Raw genomic sequence first — 19270 nt, 5'->3', positions numbered from 1 at the left:
ATAGTTGGAACTTTAATTTGCAAGAATCATAATTTTATTTTAAGGAATTAGGTTTGTTTCCAAAGAACACGAGTGGAGCAATGTAAATTTCAAACAGGTAATCAATATATTTTTTCCATTTTTATATAATAGGTTTAATCAAATGAATAGATCTATTGACATAGGTAGAGATTTAAAATGGTTTGGAATAGAGTATTAATTGATCTGCTTTGCGTTTGCAGACACCCTGACGCCGCTGCGCGTGTCGTGCGCTCCCGCTCAACGATGCCAAAGTGTGGATTGAGTTTCAACCTGCTCTAGGTGAGGATTTAAACACATTTATACCTACTTCAGATTGTCATTAAACTTTCTCAATCAGTGAATTAATATTAGTCGACTTCTTTCAAAATTTAATTGCAGAATTGAGATTACGAATTGGTCTATTCTACAGAATGTTGCTTTCGTTTCGATTTAGTTTAGGATCTCGATTAAATAAAAATATTTCTCTTTGAGGAGCAAGAATGTTCTCTTTTCAACAACATCCGTTCATTATCGTCTATGCAGTGCCAAACAGACGCGGTCTAATCAATAAGGGTTCAAGTTGCCGCGCCTGCTTTCTTTAATATTGGTTGTCTCATATTTGTCCTACTTTTAATAAGCTAACGGAGGTTTGATTAGAACGCCACGGAAGCCTCCAATTACCAGTCGCTCACGCGTATAAAACAGTAATATGGGAACAATTAGGGAACATTCATTTTGCGTGAATGCTGACGTAAATATTTGAGGTTATTTAAAAAACTAGATCTCGACTACATGTAAGCAAGGATTTGGTTGCGGAAGCGGAAATGAAGCGATCTATTGATGAATGAGCAGTTTATTCAAATGATTTAATCAAACACAGAATATACAAAAATGGCGAACAATGCAAATGACTAAAATAGTTTTTAGAAGAGCGTGAAAGTAGGCGCACTAGTACTATACTGAAAAACGAATGAAGACAAGTCAATAATTTAAACAGCTAAATGTTGAATGCGAAGATACACTAACGTAATTCAAATATAAGCCCGTGCGTGTTATAATAGTGCCATACTCCTCTTCTCGTAATCTAAACTAGTCACTGGATTCATTTATTGTAAATCATATTGAAGCGCTGTAATATGATTACGAATCGATGCAATGCATATACAGTAAAGTCGTTAATTTTAATAGCTCATTTTACAGTTTATTCTCGCACATGAGCAGACTCGAACGTAGACACGGTAGAAATAAGTCTTAATTAGTTAAAAAGTAACGACTAGATTTATGTATAGGCTTGACAGGATATTTACTAGACATCAGCAATAACGTGAAGAAAGATTTTCTACAAAGAAAACTCGTTGTTTTTCAGCAGTAAATAATGTTTCCGCGATTATTATGTTACGGACTCAGAGGAAAGACTATTTCATTTTTCACTAAACGATACGTCTATTTCACCCACAGCGAGGCAAGTCCTGGACGAAGCAGGCACTTCTGTCTGGCTGAACGGGTTCATTAAGACCTACGAAAAGACATGCAGCGCAAAGCTTTATGAAAATTTCTCGCGGGTTTCTCCGAACTATATACCCGCCGAGTGGGATGTGTAAGTACGTATTGCTTCAAACTCGCGTCATTGGTCGACAGACTCTTGGTGAGATTACTTGCACACGTTCGTGTTTCGAAACCTCCCTGAAGTTATTTTGCGAGTTGATGCTGGTATTCATTTCATTGTCGGTCTTTACAGTCCAAAATCGAACGACATGTGTTCCTATTAATGATTTTTCTCATGAGACATGATGTGACCCAAGTTGCCAATGCAACAGTCAAAGATAGACAACATTTAACATCTTTTGTCTCTAACAACAAGTCCTAAATTGAGCTCACAAAGTTACTCTAGAATGAACGACACCGCTTAATCCTCGTATGTATTGCATTTAACTAAAAATAATGAAGTTAGGGGAACAGTATATACATGTTGGTAATGACCAAGTGAAGGTGAACAATGTGAACATCTAGGTATTTCTTGCTTTTTTGATAATTTAGATTATCACGACCAAGTGACACCAAACTTTCGAGGTAAATTTCGCCTTGAATTAATTTATAGGTACATTTTCTGGAATAGTGGGGTGGTGAAAGAAATGTCCAAGTTTTTAAATTAACAATATATATATATACGTCTATATTTATATAAAATCAATGTCGTCATTTGTTAATTGTGCGACTGGATTGCTGATGCATGTCAAATTGTGTAACATTGATGTAGCTTCGTGAGTTACAGATACGTACTCTAATAATGCAAGCCAATTTGTAAATAATGGAGACCAACTTGATGAGAACGTGCTGTGATGCAGGTCAAATGTTGTAACTTAAATAATAATAATAATTTTTTGATCCTAAGCAACTTAGGTGATGGCATATCGCGTCCCGACGAAGAGGCACTGGTGATCTGGGTGTTGTGGGTCGGACTGGCCGCAAGGCAGGATCAGGACTTCCCCGCCCGCCGCAGTGATGGGTTCCTTCTGATGGTGCCGCACCAAATCCCCTGCACAGACAACCCGCGTTCAGCATGTACGTCATATTACTTATATTAAACAAGATATTGATTACCGTATATTTTATCAAGACTGACTGCTGAGAATCGCGCAAGGGTTTTTTTATTGTCAGTGACATTTTACCGTGTTGTGCGGTGACCTCTGGGAGACAAGGAAGGTTTATTAGCCAGCGGTCACAACAGTTACCTAATGTGTCGTGCGGCGACTGCTGGGAGCCAAGGAAGGTGTATTTGCCAGCGGTCACGTCTATGAGGTAGTGGCGGCAGCGGTCCGCGGCCTTGTAGCTGATCGCGTAGCCCCAAATTCGTTCGCTGACACGCACCAAATACGAGCCCAAATCTGCACCCGCCAAGATTTGCTCGGCTTCAGTTCGACTGATGATGCCTGATAAAGATCATCAAGTAATATTAGTTTTCCTTCCGAACAGTTGGGACATAAAGCAGTAGCTATTTTTGTAAACAGCAGTTGGAAAATGTATACATGGACTGAAAATTGACAAGAATGGATTGTTACAGCCACAATGCAACTCCAGCATCAAAAGTGTCATAAGTGAGGCGTAATCTTATTGGATCTTTTGGCTACTTTTCATCCTGATTGGAAGAAAAAAAAAGCCCAGAACTAATTTGTCTTCAAGTCTGCCTGATTAACCGAAATATTATTCATTATATTTCGGTTCGGATGATACGCTAAGTATTACAATACATTACTTAACACAAAATTTATTTGCTCCCACTTTATTTCAAACATTTGTAAAAGATTCCAGACTATCGCACAAGCACATTTATTTAACATACTGTAGGCCTGCGAATTGATGGTCACTTAAATTCGCTTGAGATGTGACGATTGAAACGGCAAACTTAGAAATGCTGTTTTAGGGCATTAATATTTACCTACTCGCTTTATAATGTAGTCTACATGTACATGTAAAATAATGATGATGAATACTGTCACCGATCATTATCAGTTTTATTTATCTAACTCCATGTGGAATAAAACTATGTAATAATTCGCCACATTGTGAAGTACGGTACTCCCTTTTTTCCATAATAAAATCAATCAGAGAATTACATTTTCATTATGTCCAAGCACAATATAAAAATTGGTACAAACTAAAAGGCCACTCAGGCAATTTACTTCTCATGCGTTACATAATATTATTATTCACGAAATGTCAGATTTGCATATTTTGTTTGAGCGTAGCGACCTAACGCATCATGCCTCAAATTACTGCTAGACAAAGCTGGATAAAAATATTTCGTCCGCATCTTATTTTGGCGACGCGCATACATAAAAATGAATGCCACATGTTTCGGAACGAATCATGGTTGTTGGATTCATTAGCAGAAATGATCGTTTTGGATTGCTCGACGCAGGTCACGATACTGTAATAATCTCTCAGAATTTACCGTGGAACCAGGGAGCAACAGCCAGCCTGTCGTCATCCAAGCCTGCACCGTTGGCCAGTTCTTCTTCCCTGAACCAAGCGATGATTGCATCTCGTGAGGGTGGCTTCAGAGGACGCATTATTTCACTTGACCCTCCGATGCTGGAATCATTGGCTGGTCGGTTCTTGCTGCTTCTGCGCAAGTCCGCTTAATGATAAAACTTTTCACTAAAATTACACGTGAGGAATAAAAGTGTAGCCAGAAGCGAGCTAGGCTGGACCCATCAGTTGGTTGACTCTAGCCCAATTCGCTTGAATTTTCACGTATGTCGGATTCCTAAATTTACCTTATACGCAACAGGTCACTATACACTATATAGTCGCATTACCCAAGTGTACAGAGTTCTGAATAACAACGCTACCAGAATGACACGTATCCACATATCGAGTAGACTAGTTTGATTTTAGGTATCGAGGCGAATTCAGGTAACAGCGTTATTCAATAGCCAAGTAATATTTCATGAAAAATCTTTCACGTTACGTTCTCGAATGACGGAAGAAAACCGTTATAAAGGTGACCGAAAAGAATGAGGATTAATGTAACAGAATTGCTATCAAAAAGCAACGTTTTTGAGGTGATCATTGATCGAGTGTCTCCTGCGCCGTCATTGTCAAATATCCCAAGTAACCCTCATGTAAATACACTATGGTATGTTTCAGATAACTTATTTCATTCATTACATTAACTGAGCAAGGTCGGCTGAGGCTGGTTCGGCAGTTGTAGTTGGATTTCCGTTGATGTCAGCCAATTTAACGTTGCTGTTTATGCTGTTATGATGCTGCACATGGGAGTTCTGGACGTCGATGGGGAGAGCACTGTCATTCAGCGGAGCGGCGTCAATAATATCTCTCTTCTCCACGCTGGGACGGCCGTTTTGATTTCTGAAAGACTGACGCCGGTGCTCTTCGCGAGCGCGACGAGCAATTTCTCGGATTCTGATTTCTGCTTCTTTGGCTCGACGTTCTGTGGGATATGAGAACGTCATTACTTTTTATCCATGTAGAGGCGGCAACAAGCACTTAATTTCATTAAAATTTACATATTTTTAACATATAAATAAAAAGTTGGACGCCAAAGTGGAATCTCTTGAATCATTGCGGCAAAATTCCAAAAAAGAAAGTAAGTACTATCTTCCTTGCATTTCATTTAATCGGAATTAATAGCTAAAAATATTACACCTACCACTTTCCAGCCACACTTCGTCGTTTTTCTCGGCCTGTTTTTTTGCGAGTTCAATAATATCTCTCTTCTCCACGCTGGGACGGCCGTTTTGACTTCTGAAAGACTGACGCCTATGCTCTTCGCGAGCGCGACGAGCAATTTCGCGTATTCTGATTTCTGCTTCTTTGGCTCGACGTTCTGTAGGATATGAGAACATCATTACTTTTTATCCATGCCGAAGCGGCAACAAACATTAATTTTCATTAAAATTTAGACGCCAAAGCGGAATCTCTTGAATCATTGCGGCGAAATTCCATAATCAAAGTAAGTACTATCTTCCTTGTATTTATTTAATCGGAATTAACAGCTAAAAATATTACACCTACCACTTTCCAGCCACACTTCGTCGTTTTTCTCGGCCTGTTTTTTTGCGAGCTCAACTTGGTGGCGAAGGTTGTCAAGAATCTCAGCCTGGCGTTTCTTCCTAGCGCGCTCCAGCGTTGCAGTCCTTAGCGCCTCTAAGGATCCCGCGGAGAGACTTTCGAAGCGACGGATTTGGTCTGATACGCCAGTGAGCTGTAACACAAGCAAGATTTATCAATGCGAATCAACTTTATTCAAAGTTAACTGCACAAAATGTCAGAGAGGTTGTGCGCCACCCTCTACGAAATAATTTCATCGATGTTATAAGAAAGCTAATTTGTGGAAATGAAAGCGTAGGATCATATTATTGCGTTACATAATCAAACAATAAAGATTAATTCGGTGTATTGAGTCTATATTAGGATTAAAAATGAGTAAATTAGACAGAAATTGTTGACGGCCCACAATATCCTTTACCGAGGCTCTAGAGGAATTTCTTGTCAGCTTATCGACAAAGCTTTGTTCCTTGAAGACTTCTTCAAGTGGTGGAGGACTCGGCTGCTCTTCAGAAACGTACGTTGGTGATGTGTTGTTTTTCGATGATTTGCTGAACATTGATGATGGGAATGACCGAGAAGAGGAAGAGTTAGTGGTAGTAGTCGTGGCAGGTTTACTGACGCTGGCAGGTTGTTGACTGCCAGGACCAACAGTTAACTTCCCTTTCGACGGAGTTGTTACCGACGAAGAAGTTATGTTGGTAGGCTTAGCATCGGTCATTGACGGCTTAGCTGAGATGCTGGGCGTCGGGAAGCTCGTAATCACCGGCTTTGCAGGACTGGGTTCCCAGACCTTGGTTTGAATTTTCTTTACTTGATTCGCTGAAACGCTTGCGCTCAACGAACCATACGGTTGGATGGAAAAGTTGGGTCCCGTCGTCCTTGGAAGTTTATGAGAACTATTACTAATATTTAGTGAGTTTGTTGCCTGGACAACGTTCGCCGTAGTTGACGCATCAAACGATTTCTGTTTGTTTAGTGAGGTTTGAGCAGAAAGCAAGGAAGGCTTGCTTGGCGTTTGGGTGACCGAGTTCACATCCTTCGACTCTTCTGCGGGAGGTGAAGGCGGAGGAGTTGGTGGAGCAACCGAATTTGCTACGTTGTTGAACGATATGGAATGTTGCTGAGACATTTTACTTTTATCTAGAGATGTGGACAGCGGGCCACGACCGTCTGTCTTATTACTACCCTCACCATTTGAATTCGCCAGAATGTTGCCACTCGACGGTGCGTGAACGTAACCTAGAGGGGTGACCAACCCAGTATCGTTAACGTGTTTGTCATTGACCGCCTCATTAACTGTTTCTATAGGTGCTGGTTCTTTTTCTTCTAATTCCCGTATCTGGAGCTCCATTTCCATTGTGGCTTCTTGCAAAGATCGAACAACGGCAGCTCGAACAGGGTTGTCCTTTTCGCGCTGAAAGAATTCAAAGCTTCGATAAGATTCAAGTAAATAAACATGATGTGAATTTTACATACCCAAGCTCTCTTTAATAAAGATCAGAATTACCATTCCTAAAATAAAAAAAATCATTATAAAGGGCTGAACATTATGTTTCCTCACTTTTGTTCGAAGAAAGCTGTCCTCTTCCATCTGTTGAACTGTAGACCGACTGAGACGTACGAGTCTGTCGAGCTCCTCTTCCGCCACGCTCCTGTAATGCGCAAAGAAACTGAATAAAAATCTTCACTAATAGGTACCATCCAAAAGAATTAAGGAATAAATAAATATCTCACTTTCAGTGCGTTTTTATTAAAAATTGAGAGTGCATCACGGATGGAATTCCTCTTCTAAAAAAAGAGCGTTATATGAATGAACAAATTTTAACGGGAAAACAAGAAATATTTTTTAGTATCACAGCTTTTGTGATTGCATCCTAACCACATTCATTTCAATTGTCATTATTTATTTATTTTTGTGAATGTTTGAGTCACTGAAACTTTGCAGCAGCTATATTTTTCACTCAATAACTATGGAAAATTTTGAGCTACATCTAAAAAAATACGGAGTTCACAGTACATTTTCCGGTATAATACGAGTAGCGATTCCGAAAGTGACGCTTGGCAATGTTGTAATGCCATTTTAATTCAGAATTTTTGAATAACTAACTAAATCGGACGAGAATGCGATATATATGATTTTCAAACCATCACTTGTGACCAAACTATCATAAAAATCTGATGTAAAATTAACTTACGGCAATGTAAAAATTCTTAGCCTTAGTATTGTTACAGTAACTCTAGTTATTAGGCCTCCAGTTACGAATAAAAATGACGGTGGTTAATATTATAAAAATATACCGAAACTCAGTACTCACTGCAGTGAGTGGCAGAGAGCGCATTTTCTCGTCGATGAAAACATGAAGTCACGGACGGACGGACGGACATGGCGAGCACAATAGTGCATTTTTTCCATAAAGGAGAAAATGCGCTAAAAGGGTTAATAATGACATTTACAGAATTTAAGGACACAGCAAAGCCAGACAGGAGGAGCTCCACCTATAAAAAAATACGAGTACTGGCAACGACGCCAGGCAAAGCTGCTTGGTACTCCACCCATGCATCAATGCAGGCGAAACTTGTTCGACGGCATCCAGTGACTGACCATTTCTTAGTGACCACGTAAACCTGCCTTAAAACTTCATTGTTCTATTGTATGTGCAGACTTCATTATGTTATGAAACAATAAGTATTCAATCGCGAAATATATATTTTTAGCAAGATTGTACCAAAAATCTGTGATGTAGAAGACGAATAACGGCGTAAGAGTATTCTCAAAAGCCGGAGAGTAGAACAAAATAATGCATCTAAAAAAATTACGAACCAAATACATTGCTCGCCATAAATGAAATTTCAAAATTGTCGGACACATTTCAAGTAATCTAAAAATTTATACTAGCGAGATAATGAAACGAGCAAAAGCTAAATGAATCGAAAGGACCTAAAACCTCTTTTATGCATCAGTCTCAAGAAGGTCAGGTTTGTGTGACGCATTTATGAAGTTGTAGTTATGTATATAGACCAACGACGGATGAGGGTATGACAATGAAAATTAGCGAAAGTTACCTTCACCTCGCGTCTTCAGTTACATGGTCGATTCAAATTAGACGTTAAATATTTAATTCACATTGCGAAAAGTTTCTGTAAAACTGCGTAAACACTGGTACTAGCAGCACATGTTCTAGCACATTCATGTAAGTTGTATGCTATGCTGTGAGCCTGTGTGTCACTGTGGTTAGATGCATTAACGGCGCTTGGTTACCGTCAAAAAGCGGTGCTTCCAGCAAGGCTTTGGCTGCAAATAAATAAATTGGCTGCACATAAAATTTGGCTGCAAAATTTTACGATTAAAAAAAATAAAAATTAATATTTGCAGCCAAATTTGGCCGCAAATAAAAATTGGCTGCACAAGACTGACTTGATAAGCGGCTCCTCGGCCTCCGTCTGGCATCGCGCTCGTTCCTGAAGAAGGTTGTCCACATGAGGCTCCCCCAACACCTCCACCGTCGGCTCTCCATCAGAACCCACCAGGAACGAGACTTTCTTCAGGCCTGAAAGCCAACACATTCATCAACTCTCATTGATTAACGCTTTGTCCAAAATTAGAAAAAATTTTGTTACATTCTCAGGAGCTGTTTATTAATGACCGTTAAAACATTCTCAGGAGCTACTTATTAATGACCGTTGAAATTTCTGGCATTTTACATAGTGTATTACCAAGTAAAAAGAAAATAAGGTCAAAATAATGCTGGTAACTGATCATGATTGATAAGAGCAATAAATGGTAGAATATTTTCAAATGACTATTAAGTTTCACAAGTATGTGATTTTTTCGCTTTGAGTAGAACATAATCCCACGAGAGGCTGGAAATACGAAAACAATATGAGTGACAGAATGCTAAGTTTCAACGTAGAACTCTTTTATATTGAACAATCAACGGTTAATTCCAACAGCAAAATCCGGGACACACGAACAACAAAGAAATGAAGAAATCAACGCAAGAAGTATACCTAGAGCTCGTTCCCACGCAAATAATTTCCGAGGTGAAGTTTGCAGGTCTGCAAACTCTACGTGTTGATAAAGGGAGAACCTATGGTAACATTTCCGCCGCAAATTGTCGGTAGGATCGCATGACCAAACGGCTACAAACCGTGCTGCGGGGCAGCAGCTCAGGCACGAGCAAGACATTTTTACGCACCGAGGGGTTAGTGGCGTAAACACTTTAATTTTTTATAAACAGCCTATAATTTCGTAAACACGGAGTGTACGAGCAGGTAAACACTCGGGGGAAGAAGAAAAGTTTAATGATAGAGCAATGTTACAGGCGCGAAATAAAATGTTGACTTAAAATCGCATCATAAATCAAGGATTACACAGTGAAATACTGATAGAATATTTTGTTAACAAAAAGCAAAATTTATCAACAACAACGGTTGAAGATATAATGTAGGACTATTTTTTATGAACGAAACATAATCTGCGACAGTGAAATTACTTTCTATGTTGGATCACGAACAAGTAAAATTATAACCATGATGAAGATAAATTCATCATAACTATCGACTGCGGTTAAGAATCTGACGATGAAAATGTGCTCAAGACCAATATCGACGACGGCTAAGTATATATCTATGAAAATGTGATCAAGACCAATATCGACGATGGCTAAGTATATATCTATGAAAATGTGATCAAGACCAATATCGACGACGGCTAAGAATATAGCTATGAAAATGCGATCAAGACCAATATCGACGACGGCTAAGAATATAGCTATGAAAATGTGATCAAGACCAATATCGACGACGGCTAAGAATATATCTATGAAAATGTGATCAAGACCAATATCGACGACGGCTAAGTATATATCTATGAAAATGTGATCAAGACCAATATCGACGACGGCTAAGAATATAGCTATGAAAATGTGATCAAGACCAATATCGACGACGGCTAAGAATATAGCTATGAAAATGTGATCAAGACCAATATCGACGACGGCTAAGTATATATCTATGAAAATGTGATCAAGACCAATATCGACGACGGCTAAGTATATGACGATGAAAATGTCATCAAGACCAATATCAACGACGGCTAAGAATATGACGATGAAAATGTAATCAAGTTTAAAGAGCAACAGCGAAACTGTGCACGTTGTTGGTGGTGGGCGTCCAAGGCGTTGCAGATAAAGGCATGTTTAGGCCATTAGCGGTGAGCGCATATACAAGCAGCCCTCGCACATTCTTTACAACCACATCATGTGTGCGTGACACGCAAACTTTGGGTCATGTTTGACAAAAATTTACGTGGAAACCGAGTTATTATAATAACAAAAATAGAACTCAATAATTACCATATAATAAGACTAGTTGGAAAGAAAAAAATCAACTTCTTTCGGTTGAACAGGGAGAGCAAGCTTCTTAATTGTTGAATATTGATCTTCGAAATGTGAAAGACGTACGAGCAATAATACGATACTAGGTAATAATGCCGGGAAGAATCGTTACAAATTCAGAGGTATAACTTAGCTTGCAAATATGAATACTCATGAGAAGGATATATGCATAAAAAACTTAACCCGGAGTCAATCTTATCTACTTGAAAACGATCCGGCCTCTAGAACGGTGATTATTACTTACATATTTGATAAAGGAAAATGATTCAACACAAAATGGATTTCACGAACTTTCGAAAGCCTTTAATTTTATCCGGGTAAAATGCTCAAGAATAGATTAAAAGTTCGTCGATTACTTCTTTTGACCGTTAAGTGTTAGCAGGAATAAAACCAAATTTACAGTGAATTTAATACTGAGCAGTTAATTCTTGAGTTCAAATTAAATTTTATGCATTTGCAATTGGTCTTCTTAGCAGCAAACCTATCAGGTATTTAGTCGATTGACGCTAGATCTTGCGTCGATTTTCTGATTACAATGATCTTGTGTTGATATTTAAAACACAAAGTGTTCCTTGAAGAGTCGAATGATTAAAAAATAGCTGATAAACCAGGCGTATAACAATTTACGTAATAAATAAATGGTGGCTATGATAGTCTTTAGGATAGAGCAATTTGTCAAGAACATTGTCGCGGAGCAGATAAAATTATTCTATCGTATCCAAGATACCACGATGGTAAGGTCGCTAAGGCTTTAAAGAAACATTGTATGACAATGACGAAGTGGTCTATGTATGGAGCTTAATTTCAAGTTCCGTTACAAGAACATGATAACGCTATATAATGACGCCGGTTCTATAGAGCAGTAGTGGACTTCGAAACGGTTAAGTATATCCTGAATTTGTAAACGCGACATATTAAACAATATCTACGGCAACGCCTGCATCAAAGTAAGCAATCGACAACAAGTATTTTAGGCGCTTGCATGTAGTAAATCAATGTACAGTCTAGTCTTGATATTCTTTTTTCAAATGAGGTTTAAAAAATACTTTCTGGTGACTCACGACAGGTATTATAGGCGCATAAACGTAGTAAAGCAATATAGAGTCTAGTCGTGATATTTTCAAAGGAGATTTTAAAAAATCCTTGATGGCGACTCAAGCGCAACGCAGGAAATGCCTCAGATTTGAGCAATGACGCAGAGCACCACGCCGAGACGTGGGCACGCGACCCCAAATTTCCTATGCCCAAATTTCCTCCATATTCAAATTTCACGCGTATTGAAATTTCCCACGTATTTAAATATCCCGCGTATTTAAATTTCCTGCATAAGCAAGAAATAATCGGAGCACCTGGATGAACGGGACTGGTTCTCAAGAATATGTATTCACGGTGATGCACCAAACTTCTCGTGTAGAATTTTTCATTCTGTAAAATTCTCCGGACATTTTGAGGTGACTTGTTCCATGCATGCAAATTATATGATGATACCTGTGCTAACAATGTCAATATATAGAGATGACATCCCAGGACAGAAAGACAAGCATTTTTTATAACTTCATTATCTCAACACAAATATACGAAATCTGACGTGTGTTGTCAGTTGAGCAGGAGTTAACATTTGATTTTCGCCTATTCTTTACATTTAAATTCAGCCATATGCGATGACTGTAGCTGCCATGCATGGCTACCTTATAGTTTTGAATGCTGTAGCTGCATAGTACTAATGAATAATGGTTGCAAGATGTGCCTTTTTCCAGCCAAATTCCACGATTTGAGACTTTTTTTGCAATTGTGTAGGCCGGCTAAATTCTATGGTGACCTCAAACTTGCTGTATTTTTAAAAAATATGAAAAAAGAATTGTACCTTTTTTTAAACACTGAAAATTGAATTCAAAATGTACTAATAAATATTGAATTCCGGACCTTTATGAGCCTTTTTTTGTGAGTAGATTCGTTAGTTTTTTCTCCCACCATCTAAAAACCTTTTTTGGATACTGAGACGTATAGCTTAGTTTCAACACATTTCTTGCTTGTCATTTTCTAGATGAATTGATCAAGTCAGCACAATCTCTTTAAAACAATAATCTCTCGAAAATCTTACTAGGTGCTCACGGTATTGCCCAGAAAGATTGAGTCTAAACGCGTGTAGAAAATAGGCATGAAATGACGACATAACATTTAAATGTGTGAAAATAACTAAGAGTTTCATAATCACAAACAAGTAATGAAGGTGTTATACAAAAGCACGAAAGATTATTGAAAAAATCCGGAAAATATGCCTAAGGCTGAAACTACAGAATTGCAAAATGAATTTGAGTAGTGATGAAAAATTTCGTAAGATGAAGTTAAACTCAGAGTTGAGGTAAGCGTGTCAGCGCACCTGTAAGATTTATTCATAGCAATGAGCAGGATATGTCTGAGTCATGGACTATGTGTGAAGCAGAAACAGCATGCAACTCAATGCTACACAAATAGAACTCGATTGGGAAATAAGTTGAACGAAGATTTGTTATGGATAAACCTTCATTTATTAATTTTTAGCCTTTGTTAAATTGTAACGCGTGCGTGTGAATCACTTAACGATAAAATTAGTTATGGAACTGAACCACTGCGTAAATTAGTCTAAATAAACGGAACGATGAAAATGAAACAGTGATATATTCATTTCATGGAACAAATGTTTTTCTGCAGAGAATGGAATTCGACTGAAAATTATTGCCGCAGAAAAAGGATCAATTTATACGTCAAGCAAACGCGATCAAATTTGGTGCCTTCTAATAGAAAGAAGTGAAGAAATTAAAAATTTATAAATAACACATAAAATTGTGAAAATACTATTGAAAAAATTATTAGGCATGATTGAGTTTTTTCTTCACCGAATTTGTAGCCGAAGAGGTGACCGAAAACTCGCAACACTGTAAACCAGCATGCAACAAGGCCTCATCATTTATTTAATTTGAATAATTTATTCTCGTGTAAATGTTTAATCGTAGGAATGTTACTTCCGCCAGTGCAAAATATTAATTAATTATCGATACTATGAACCATTCTTAATGAAAATGAAGTGACGGATTGGACTTAGGCTAAAACCAGGCCGGAAAATAATAATTCTATGCAACTAAAAACAATCATCGTTTTTCTCACAGCAAAACATCGAGAGAAGCCAAACAAGGATTCGAAGCTTCCAATTTGTCATTATCTTGCAACATAAATCATTTCATTTCAAACTGTGTTGCACAACATCAGAGAATATATCTTACAAAAAAAACTGCATGTGTAAAGTTCATCGCACCCCGTCGTCAGGTAGGGTTGATACCAGGCGGGCGATTGAGCTGCTATAATGTGCAGCAACGCTCCTTATTTGTCCTCAACGGCCTGAATGAGGCTCGACCAACCCAGCCGCGCTCACATAAACACACAAGCAGACGTGTTTTTCACAGTCGCGAGCAATGCAGGACACACGACACAAACCTTCACACCTCAGAACTTGTGTAAAGGCACTTCAAACAAACCGTCAGACCAAAGCGCTTTTGTAAAGGTATTAAAGAGGCTACAAATAAGCCAGCAGACCGAAGAGCTTGAGTAAAGGTATTAACGACACGACGCAAAAGCCATCCTACCGAAGAGATTTGTAAATGTGTCCCTAGTTGGGCATGCATTCGGTGAGACCAACTGGCAACCAAGCGTTTCATTCATCATTATGCTTGTTTAAAAAAAAACAATTGTTATACTTCAGTGAGTAAAACACAACTGGATGAAAATCATAGACGCGTAAACGTAAAGAAGTTTAAAATCCTCGATCAATATTTCAACCAATTACATTTCATAGATCGCTATGCAAGTCTGTGTTGAAATCACTTAATCAAAAAAGGCCAAGCGGCGCCACAGCAGAACCATACGCCATGCAACCACTAAAGAGACATAACGCAATAATTGTAATTTTGTTAAAAAATAAACATGTCCGTACGCGCTCCATTCTGCAATGCGCCTTCACGCTAAACAGTCTGCAACGTCAAAGAGCGATTTTTATTATTTTAGGTTACACGTACGTTTGATGCGTTAGATAGAACTATTTGAACTTTTTCTTGAAAATGATTAGTTCTTGTCCGTCTGAAATTGGTAAAACGACAAATATCCTTTAAGAGGCAAGAACAATGCTCAATGCACATCAGCGTTCTTCACGACGACGGTAAGTAACCTCAGGTACCACAATTTCTTTGATATGCGTATGAAATGTATAAGGGGACGATAATAGGTAATCAACCACATTTTGACAATTACCAATAAAAAAAACGCAATTTTCACAATTGTAAATTGCATTTGAAGTTAAGGTTATGGATAATTGGTTTGGTCAAAACTTTTGTCGTGAATATTCAACGAAGGGAACCAAAGCCATTCTAGCCAATGCTCAAAGAGGAGCTTGCCAGCATTATTCTACAATAGGTGTACTCATCGCACTGTAAATTCGGTGATTCTGCTGCTGTACGGAACAATTAAAAACCCTCTAAATTTATCTGAAAATAGTTTGGCAAAAATGTTAATTTTAAACATGTCATAACACAGCAAAATCAAATACCTTTTCCATGAGAGCAACACAAGATGATCCCAACAATGGTAAAGATTTTGACAGAGATTCTAGTAGGAAATTATTGAATTTTAGTAACTTGTATTGGCATTGGCGCACTTTAAAGCCAAATGCAGAACGAAAACCATAGAGCACCTCTTGACACACAACAAAAAATATCTAGAACAACGTTTCTTGCCCCATTTTTTTTTATAGCTAGGATTTATCGTCCTCAGAAAATTTTCAAATCCAAATTGAATTATTCTTCAATTAAGACAAAAATCAGGTCATGTGCCAGCCAACTTTAATTAAAAATTTAGAATGGAAAATTAACGGAGGATATTACTTGACTAAAATCATCATAATTTCTGTCAACATACATTGTCGGTTAATTATTTTTCGATTCAAGAATCTTAATTGCGAATTATAAATGAAAAAACGCAAAAAAGTCAAGCAGAAAAACATTGCATTAACTCTAAACTTCTCAAAATTATAATCTCTGTTGAGTTATTTTCCACACACATGTAACCTGCACATAGACCATGTTGCTCAACTTTTCAATTCGATATAAAATCTTCATCGGATTGTGACGCAGGCCACTCAGCAGGCTTCAGCTATAGGGGGCCTCCAGATTGCCCATATACACAGCGGGATTCCGACGTTGCATCATTATGAACAGCTCATACATCATTAAGTCCAACTCGAGATCAGTCATTCTAACCAACGTCGTACTATACGCGACTTGTATTTCATGATGAACAACTAACTCATATGTAGCATAATAAAGAACTTAGGGAACGTAACGTCCAACTCGGGTGCCATGAATTCCAAATCTAAGTATCATAAACGCTTTTATCAAGTACCTTGATGTCAGACATAAGCTTCAAAATACAATGATCATTTCATGGTCCACAATGTCAAACTTCTGAAGCGCTATGCAAAAATAACTTTTCAAAATACATAAGGAGTATCATGATGTTAAAATTACGTTCTTTAACCTGGATCAACGTTGTGTAACTTAACTATTGTTGTTATAGACACAAGTTGTAATATGATGAAAAACCACATATTCAAAAGATAAATTGGAATGTAATGCAAAAGGGAATTGCGAGTTATTTTCACAACCTCGTCTTAATCAAGCGTGATAATGGAAAAGAAAAAGGAAAATTTATAGCAAAATTTTAGAAATGGATTGCAGTTTAATTATTCTGACATCTTCAATACAAGTCTACATGATTAATTTTTTTTCACGGTGTAGTAGTTTGATAGGGTCTGCGATGCTAAGCAAGCGATTTTCAGCAAAAGATATTGACCACTAATGCGCGGTGAGAACTTAACATGTCCTTTACCATGTCCTATTAGTATGGCTGATATTATTTAAATAAATGTTCTCTCCAACTATTTGAAAACTTATCAAGAATTATTATGAAGCCAGAACCCTGTCTGAAACCATAGTTTCAGAGAAAATTACAGATATCTTCATGCGACCCGACTTATACTGCATCATATATTGCCGTTATCTATGGTAAGGCATCTACTAGCCTCAGTCCCATTCACCACAGCTTCCAGGCCATTATGTCTATGAATGAATCGAGTACAGAGTACCGAGGTGCATTGCCCGCGCTTTCGCCCTTTTTCGCCTTACACTCGTCCATACGCCAGCTGTTTCCGAGGTCACGATGCTAAAAGAAACCATCTGGGCATGCAGATAGGCAGCGAAGGTCAAGGCTATTCGTTAGTATTTATATTAGATGCAAGAATAAAAAAATAGTTTTCGATTGTAGGCAACCATAAAAAAAACAAAGCAAATTATTTTACCAACGCGAAAGCATTAGAAGCGATTGATTTTTTCATTGAAAATAAGTTAGTACTAAGAATATACTTCACTTATCAAAACACTGGCAAACAAGTAATAATAAATCGACTGAATTTGACAATATTAACCAAATATCAAGAAAAAACTTACCATCCGCATCAGTAAACCAAACAAATTCCATGAATGGCATTGCAATTTGTACTGAGGGAGAGCCGATATTGGACGCTTGCTGTTCAAGAAACAAACTCGATGAACTAGAATCGAAAGATTCGCTGGATCCAACTGAATCTAAGCTGCATTTTCTTCCATGGGAAAACCACGATCCTCCAAGGTTCGGCAACCGAAGCGAAGTAGATTTGGTCAACGGTTTATTCCTTTTTCTTGAACTCTCTTCCGAGTTACTGGAAGCACACGAAAAAGACAGTAAATTTACAGCACTACGAGAATTCATCAAAGGCGCATCGGAGGAACGATTCTGGCAGAATGCCGACGTTTTGACTAGATTTTCCATGGACATTTTTTCTTCGCATTTTTCAATGGACGCCAATGTTTCATCTAGAATACCAGTGTCTACTTTCCGGCGAATTTGAGGACTAGCGTAGATATCGTCGACGGGCAAACGTTGAGAATGGAGTTCATTAGGAACTGATGTTTTTGATTTTGCTGAAGATTTATACAACAAAGAACTGGCTGATTGTAGATCAATGAGCATTTTCTTCTTCGACAGGATAGCGAGCTCAGTCTCATCGTCTTCTTCTATGGGTTTTGAAGCAAAAGCGCAGATATTGTTTTTTGTTAAATTATGTAATGTGGTAGAACTATCACAACGATTAGAATATCGATGATTTGCTTTTTGTAACTCAGAGGCCAAATTGGATTCAGAAATAGGCAGAGCTTCGTTTTCAGTTTTTTGAGAGCAGAACAATGAAGTGTGCGTCAGTTTTCCAGTCTTTTCAATTGGACTTCGGCACTGTTTGGTGCGTAAAGACTCACGCATTAATTGTACTGGATCAGGTAAAGACTTTTGCACAATCCTGGACTGAGTAAAAGGGGAAGCTCCAGGAGGACAAGGAACGGACAGATGGCCACCAATGCTTCGCATGCCATCATGACGCGATGGCTTCGAATTGAACGATGAAACTAAGTTGGCTTGCATTGTTGAATAATCAATAAAGTTCAATAACAAAAAAATCTACGAATAATACGCTTTGAATTTCATGATACCTTTTCAAAAGCGAATTAGTCTATTATACAAATCCAACCAAATTAATCTATAAGAAGAATGTAGGAGGATTAAATGCTGTATTATCATACATAAACGTTTCAAAAGTATTCTGTTAATATCATTGATCTTAAAACACGCAATGTTCATTACTCAATCGGATGTTGAGTCATGCGGTATCAAAAGTCATTCGCAAGATCAATTTCAAGATGCATTCCTAAACAGCTCCGCAACCTCTAATAAAATTAATAGTTTATGTAAATAAATTATGGCTGTAAATAAATAAAATCTGCAGCTGATGAAGAAATTCTTGCAGCTGGCTAGCTAATTTAAACTTCAAAATAATGCAGAGAATGTTAGAACTGCAGCCAACGATCTGGCTGAGATACAAGCAGACAAAATTTAACTCGCTGAACTGTGGTTATTCCTCAGGTATGCGATACCGAATGGCGAACTCAAATTTTTACTAATTAAATCTTCGGAAATAATAAAATAGCAAAATTAGTTACCGCGTAAAATATAGACATAAAATTTATAATAGAATATAAGAATCGGTCTTCAAAAGAAGATTTAATTATTTCATACTCGCACTCATAAAAATATGGCGATGCAGATCGCCAGGACTTTTTCAGAACCGAATACTGTTTGGGAAACTCTGTTGATCACTCGACACTAATTGTTTCCTAATTAAATGAAAG

At 37.9% G+C, this 19270-nt stretch overlaps 1 protein-coding gene across 1 annotated transcript; it reads right to left on the bottom strand.

Moving 5' to 3' along the window:
- Nucleotides 1–837: 837 nt before the first annotated feature.
- On the bottom strand, nucleotides 838–18606 carry LOC108679812 (neurofilament heavy polypeptide). Its single transcript, XM_047881784.1, has 10 exons — nucleotides 17501–18606; nucleotides 8990–9122; nucleotides 7136–7226; nucleotides 5993–6988; nucleotides 5539–5728; nucleotides 5174–5350; nucleotides 4672–4954; nucleotides 3953–4125; nucleotides 2733–2930; nucleotides 838–2536 (listed from the first exon to the last, which is right to left on the bottom strand). Exons 1-10 carry the CDS (start codon nucleotides 17865–17867, stop codon nucleotides 2397–2399), a joined length of 2748 nt encoding a protein of 915 aa, XP_047737740.1. The 5' UTR covers nucleotides 17868–18606; the 3' UTR covers nucleotides 838–2396.
- Between the last annotated feature and the right edge of the window lie 664 nt (nucleotides 18607–19270).

This window comes from Hyalella azteca, unplaced genomic scaffold, assembly GCF_000764305.2.
Source record: "Hyalella azteca isolate HAZT.00-mixed unplaced genomic scaffold, Hazt_2.0.2 contig8819, whole genome shotgun sequence".
Classification (NCBI taxonomy): Eukaryota; Metazoa; Arthropoda; class Malacostraca; order Amphipoda; family Hyalellidae; genus Hyalella; species Hyalella azteca.
This window is presented reverse-complemented; position numbering and strand designations above follow the sequence as displayed.

Excerpts from the sequence above, each read along its gene's own strand:
- LOC108679812 (XM_047881784.1), bottom strand. The coding sequence starts at position 17,867 with ATGTCCATGGAAAATCTAGTCAAAACGTCGGCATTCTGCCAGAATCGT. Across the intron at positions 7,227-8,989 it reads GCCGAGGAGCCGCTTATCAA|GAGCGTGGCGGAAGAGGAGC; the intron begins GTCAGTCTTGTG and ends TGCGCATTACAG. Across the intron at positions 5,351-5,538 it reads CGAAGTGTGGCTGGAAAGTG|AACGTCGAGCCAAAGAAGCA; the intron begins GTAGGTGTAATA and ends CATATCCTACAG.